Here is a 6,915-nt window from a genome sequence, read left to right on the forward strand (position 1 = left end):
TAGAGGTCGCAGGTTTGGGCGGCGCTGTCAAAGGAGCCTTGGTGAGTTGCTGCAGTGCATCTTGTAGATGGTACACACTGCTGACACTGTGCGTTGGTGGCGGAGGGAGGGAATGTTTGTGGATGGGGTGCCAATCAAGCGGGCTGCTTTGTCCTGGATGGTGTCGGGCGACCTGCGCGCCAAGGGCGAGCCCGCCTGGGCTGTGGAAGGAGTTTGGATGGGTGGGTGGAGTTCACGAGAGGAGAATGTCCAGGGTCTGTGGGGAGGAATGAGATGGATGGGCAGAGTGGCCGCTGTGCATTCGGTACTCGGTGGTGTTCATCTGGGGTGATCTTTGCTCCTGATTCTGACCCGGTTAATCTTCTGTTCAACTTTCAGAAACATCTGTGAATTCAAATGAGGAACTCGGCAATGGTAAACAAATCTAAACTTAGCTTCTTATCTCTCCCTGATCTTAGATAACCTTTGCCCAGTCATCGTGCTGTCTTGGTACCTCTGTCTAGCTCTCTCTCTCTCTCTCTCTCTCTCTCTCTCTCTCTCTCTCTCTCTCTCTCTCTCTCTCTCTCTCTCTCTCTCTATCTCTCTCTCTATCTCTCTCTTTCACGCTCTTTCCTTCCTCTCTCCCTCTCTCTGTCCCTCTTTCACACTCTATCTTACTTCCTCCTGAATGACCCTCCCTGCCAGTTGTCCCAGAGTCGGGTACAGGACTGCCTCCGCCAGCTCGAACCCCCGGCTCCACCTCGGGATTCGGACCCCAACTCGACCAATGAGGCATTAAACCCGGGCGCCCTGGACAGTATTTATCCCTCAACTGACATCACTTTTAAAAAAAAAAACCAGGTGATTATCATCACATTGCTGTTTGTGGGATCTTGCTGTGCGCAAATTGGCTGCCGCGTTTCCCACATTACAAACAGTGGCCGCACTTCCGGAAAAAGAAGGGTACGTCATTGTGAGGAGCTTTGGGATGTCCTGGGCCGGGGAAATGGGGCGTTGGTGTATTTGAGATGATGTGGTCTTTGCCGTGTCTGTCGCGGGTGACGCTCCCTCGAACTCACTCTGTTTCTCGTTGACTCATTAGACAAACATCGCCAGCGTTTGCTGGTTGTCGCGGGTGTTCTCCTCCCCGTCGTAGTCATACTGCTGATAGCAGGTAGGTGTTTAACCCACTCGACTGGGCGGGGGGCTGGGGAAGGAAGGTGGAGGAGGGAGGGATTGTCACAAAGAAGAGAATCGGGGGGAGGGTCACAGCGCAGGAGGAGGCCGTTCGGCCCGTCAGCTCCGTGCCGGCTCTCTGTCAGAGCAACTCAGCTCGTCCCACTTCCCCCCCCCCCCCCCCCCCCCCGGCCTTTTCCCCCCTAGCCCCCGCACAACTTTACTCTTCACATCATTATCCAATTGCCTTTTGAAAGCCACCATTGAATGTGCCTCCACCACACTCTCAGGCAGCGCATTCCACATCCCAAACACTCGCTAACCAAAAAGGTTTCCCCCCCACAACCCCTCCCGCCACAAGCCGCCATTGCTTCTTTCATCAATTGCCTTAAATCGGTGTCCTCTGACTCTCCATCCTTCCGCCAACGGGAACTGTAAGTTTAAAGGACTAAAAATCGAACACAGTGAAACATCATCATCAATATAGGAGTCTGTCAAAATATCCCTCGGTTAGACCACACTTGGAGCACTGTGCACAGTTCCGATCTCCATATACCTTGGTCAGACCACACTCGGAGCACTGTGCACCGTTCCGATCTCCATATACCTCGGTTAGACCACACTTGGAGCACTGTGCACAGTTCCGATCTCCATATCCCTTGGTTAGACCACACTCTGAGCACTGTGTACAGTTCCGGTCTCCGTATCCCTCGGTTAGACCACACTCGGAGCACTGTGCACAGTTCCGATCTCCATATACCTCGGTTAGACCACACTCGGAGCACTGTGCACAGTTCCGATCTCCATATACCTCGGTTAGACCACACTCGGAGCACTGTGCACAGTTCCGATCTCCATATACCTCGGTTAGACCACACTCGGAGCACTGTGCACAGTTCCAGTCTCCATATACCTCGGTTAGACCACACTTGGAGCACTGTGCACAGTTCCAGTCTCCATATCCCTCGGTCAGACCACACTCTGAGCACTGTGCACAGTTCCGGTCTCCATATCCCTCGGTTAGACCACACTCGGAGCACTGTGCACAGTTCCGGTCTCCATATCCCTCGGTTAGACCACACTCGGAGCACTGTGCACAGTTCCGGTCTCCATATACCTCGGTCAGACCACACTCGGAGCACTGTGCACAGTTCCAGTCTCCATATACCTCGGTTAGACCACGCTTGGAGCACTGTGCACAGTTCCAGTCTCCATATACCTTGGTTAGACCACACTCGGAGCACTGTGCACAGTTCCAGTCTCCATATACCTTGGTTAGACCACACTTGGAGCACTGTGCACAGTTCCGATCTCCATATACCTTGGTTAGACCACACTCGGAGCACTGTGCACAGTTCCAGTCTCCATATACCTTGGTTAGACCACACTCGGAGCACTGTGCACAGTTCCGGTCTCCATATACCTTGGTTAGACCACACTCGGAGCACTGTGCACAGTTCCAGTCTCCATATACCTTGGTTAGACCACACTCGGAGCACTGTGCACAGTTCCGGTCTCCATATACCTTGGTTAGACCACACTCGGAGCACTGTGCACAGTTCCGGTCTCCATATACCTTGGTTAGACCACACTCGGAGCACTGTGCACAGTTCCGGTCTCCATATACCTTGGTTAGACCACACTGGGAGAACTGTGCACAGTTCCAGTCTCCATATACCTTGGTTAGACCACACTCGGAGCACTGTGCACAGTTCCGGTCTCCATATACCTTGGTTAGACCACACTCGGAGCACTGTGCACAGTTCCGGTCTCCATATACCTTGGTTAGACCACACTCGGAACGCTGTGCACAGTTCCAGTCTCCATATACCTTGGTTAGACCACACTCGGAGCACTGTGCACAGTTCCGGTCTCCATATACCTTGGTTAGACCACACTGGGAGAACTGTGCACAGTTCCAGTCTCCATATACCTTGGTTAGACCACACTCGGAGCACTGTGCACAGTTCCGGTCTCCATATACCTTGGTTAGACCACACTCGGAACGCTGTGCACAGTTCCAGTCTCCATATCCCTTGGTTAGACCACACTCGGAGCACTGTGCACAGTTCCAGTCTCCATATCCCTTGGTTAGACCACACTCGGAGCACTGTGCACAGTTCCGGTCTCCATATACCTTGGTTAGACCACACTGGGAGAACTGTGCACAGTTCCAGTCTCCATATACCTTGGTTAGACCACACTCGGAGCACTGTGCCCAGTTCCGGTCTCCATATACCTTGGTTAGACCACACTCGGAGCACTGTGCACAGTTCCGGTCTCCATATACCTCGGTTAGACCACACTTGGAGCACTGTGTACAGTTCCAGTCTCCATATACCTTGGTTAGACCACACTTGGAGCACTGTGTACAGTTCCAGTCTCCATATACCTCGGTTAGACCACACTTGGAGCACTGTGTACAGTTCCGGTCTCCGTATCCCTCGGTTAGACCACACTCGGAGCACTGTGCACAGTTCCAGTCTTCCTATATGTTGGTTAGACCACACTTGGAGCACTGTGTACAGTTCCGGTCTCCATATACCTCGGTTAGACCACACTGGGAGCACTGTGCACAGTTCCGGTCTCCATATCCCTCGGTTAGACCACACTCGGAGCACTGTGCACAGTTCCAGTCTCCATATCCCTCGGTTAGACCACACTCGGAGCACTGTGCACAGTTCCGGTCTCCGTATCCCTCGGTTAGACCACACTGGGAGCACTGTGCACAGTTCCAGTCTCCATATACCTCGGTTAGACCACACTCGGAGCACTGTGCACCGTTCCGATCTCCATATACCTCGGTTAGACCACACTCGGAGCACTGTGCACAGTTCCGATCTCCATATACCTCGGTTAGACCACACTTGGAGCACTGTGCACAGTTCCGATCTCCATATACCTTGGTTAGACCACACTGGGAGCACTGTACACAGTTCCGGTCTTCCTATATGTTGGTTAGTGAGAAGAATGGGGAGGATGGTATGCCTGTTGGACATGGGGTTTTTGAAGCTTCGGTTAATGAGAGCGGAGGTTTCAGAGTAGACCTGAGCATTGAGTGATAAGTGAAGAGAGGGAGGCAGCAGTGTGACGGGGAGAGAGAGAGAGAGAGATGGACTGGGGACTAAAGCTGAGAAAGAAGTTCACCGAGAGCCAGTAGGTCTCTTGCACATTAATGACAGTCATTTCTCTTGACAGTTGTTCTGTTGATGAAGAAATTCAAAGTCGTGAACCAAAAAGGGTAAATGAAATCTGTTAAAGGGGTTGTGGGTATGAGCACGCGCGTCTGTCTGGTGTGTATGTGTGTCTCTCTGTGTATCCGCCCACCTCTCACCAGTGTTCCTGGTCGACATCCCTCACCACCGAAGCAGATTATCTGTCTGTGGGATCTTGCTGTGTGTCACGTTTGCAAAGTTTGCTGATATGACAAGAGTAGTAATTTGTGCGCAGTGTTTCCTGCACCCAGTGGTTTTAACAAGATAAGATGAGATATGAATCAAAGAATCAGACAGCACAGGAGCAGTCCATTCGGCCCATCGTCCCTGTGCTAGCTCTTTGAAAGATCGATCCAATTAGTCCCCACTCTCCCCCCTGCTCTTTCCCCCGTCCTCCTGCAGATTTTTCCCCTTCCAGTATTTCCCCAATTCCCCCCCTTTTGAAAGTTACTATTGAATCTGCTTCCACCGCCCTTTCAGGCAACGCGTTCCAGATCACAACAACTCACTGCGTCAAAAACATTCTCCTCCTCTCCCCCCCCCTCTGGTTCTTTTACCCATTATCCTCAATCTGTGTCTCTCCGGTTACCGACCCTCCCGCCACTGGGAACAGTTTCTCCTCATTTACTCCCATCGAAACCCCCTCATGATTTTGAACGCCTCTATTAAATCTCCCCCTTAACCTTCTCTGCTCTAAGGAGAACAATCCCAGCTTCTCCCGGTCTCTCCACGTCAACTGAAGTCCCTCATCCCCGGGCCCATTCCAGTACATCTCCCTCCGCACCCTCTCCAAGGACTCGACACCCGTCCTGAAGTGGGTGGCGACTGGAATCGGACGCGTTTCTCCAGCTGGGGACTGCCTGGTGATTTATTAAGTGTTTAGTGTAACGTCCTTGCTTTTGTACTGTGTGTTCGGAAGGTGTTCATTTTAATTAACTCATTGTGCACTTCCTTCTGTCATCCCAGGACTTACACCCCGACTGCTGTTTCTCCGGAGTGAACGTTCGGGCATCGTCGTCAGTTCGAAGGCCTCACTTGGATATTGTTTCGTCTTGCGTTTGTTAATGTGTTTAGACAAAAATGTTTGAGTCAGAGAAATTCGAGGCAGCGTCAGATTTGTTCACGTCCATCATTTCAGCTGCTCAGCACGTTGGTGTGTGGCTGCACTGTCATATATTTATAGCTTGTCACTTGTCCAGTTGCGCAGCAGCTGCCCCTGTCCCGCCTGCACTGGTGTTCAGCAGCAGACACTAGGAAAATCCCAGGCTCCAATTGAGGCCTACTGAGAGATAGCTGATCTGAACTGGGAAACCAAACCCCCAGTGAGACTCAGTGTGTGTGGAGCCCGTACCCCAGTGAGAGTCAGTGTGTGTGGAACCCGTACCCCAGTGAGAGTCAGTGTGTGTGGAACCCGTACCCCAGTGAGAGTCAGTGTGTGTGGGACCCGTACCCCAGTGAGAGTCAGTGTGTGTGGAGCCCGTACCCCAGTGAGAGTCAGTGTGTGTGGGACCCGTACCCCAGTGAGAGTCAGTGTGTGTGGAACCCGTACCCCAGTGAGAGTCAGTGTGTGTGGGACCCGTACCTTAGTGAGAGTCAGTGTGTGTGGAACCCGTACCCCAGTGAGAGTCAGTGTGTGTGGGACCCATATCCCAGTGAGAGTCAGTGTGTGTGGGACCCATATCCCAGTGAGAGTCAGTGTTTGGTACGTGTGTGATCTGCTGTTATTTCGATGCTGTTCTTGCCAAGGCCACAGGAAGGGGTACAATTTATCCTTCGTGATTCGGGCCCTTTAACTCGATAACCTGGTTTAGTGATCACTGGAACATATAGATGGGGGTTTTGCTGTGTCTGCTCATGTGTTTTGTGATTTGATATAAGGAACACTTTTATATTTAAGCATGGTTGTTTCATTGATGAAGCCAGCTTGGAGAGTCTGAGACAATTCTCCCTGTCCTGGGGTCTTGTCACTCCATTTCCTGGTGTTATTTACAATAAATACATGTTTTTTTTACAGTCAGAATCAGTGTGTGTCAGTCTGTTCAGCCGACCTCACTCTATCCCCTTCTCCTCTGCCCTCTTGCTCTCTTTCACTGTCTTCCTCGTCCCTCATTCTGTCTTTCCATCCACAACCCCTTTCATTCTCTCTGACACCCCCCTCTCTCCATCTCTCTGACCCCCCCCTCTCTCCTTCTCTCTGACCCCCCCCCTCTCTCCTTCTCTCTGACCCCCCCCTCTCTCCTTCTCTCTGACCCCCCCCCCTCTCTCCTTCTCTCTGACCCCCCCCCCCTCTCTCCTTCTCTCTGACACCCCCCTCTCTCCTTCTCTCTGACCCCCCCCCTCTCTCCTTCTCTCTGACCCCCCCCCTCTCTCCTTCTCTCTGACCCCCCCCCTCTCTCCTTCTCTCTGACCCCCCCCTCTCTCCTTCTCTCTGACCCCCCCCCTCTCTCCTTCTCTCTGACCCCCCCCTCTCTCCTTCTCTCTGACCCCCCCCTCTCTCCTCCTCTCTGCCCCTCCCTCTCCTCCTCTCTGCCCCTCCCTCTCCTCC

The 6,915-nt window shown here is 52.5% G+C and overlaps 1 protein-coding gene across 3 annotated transcripts in view; it reads left to right on the plus strand.

The window, feature by feature from the left end:
• LOC137352674 (clumping factor A-like) overlaps nucleotides 1-6,381 on the plus strand; it is a 22,115-nt gene extending 15,734 nt beyond the window's left edge. The window contains exons 10-13 of one of the 3 annotated variants that reach the window (XM_068018388.1): nucleotides 379-414; nucleotides 1,082-1,153; nucleotides 4,354-4,396; nucleotides 5,337-5,449. In XM_068018388.1, coding sequence (XP_067874489.1) covers nucleotides 379-414; nucleotides 1,082-1,153; nucleotides 4,354-4,396; nucleotides 5,337-5,370 — 185 coding nt within the window. In that variant the 3' untranslated portion in view covers nucleotides 5,371-5,449. Of the gene's footprint in view, nucleotides 1-378; nucleotides 415-1,081; nucleotides 1,154-4,353; nucleotides 4,397-5,336 lie in introns of all 3 variants that reach the window. The other 2 variants (XM_068018387.1, XM_068018389.1) reach the window with 2 other exon arrangements.
• Nucleotides 6,382-6,915: the final 534 nt, after the last annotated feature.

This window comes from Heterodontus francisci, chromosome 39 (genome assembly GCF_036365525.1).
Source record: "Heterodontus francisci isolate sHetFra1 chromosome 39, sHetFra1.hap1, whole genome shotgun sequence".
Lineage (NCBI taxonomy): Eukaryota > Metazoa > Chordata > Chondrichthyes > Heterodontiformes > Heterodontidae > Heterodontus > Heterodontus francisci.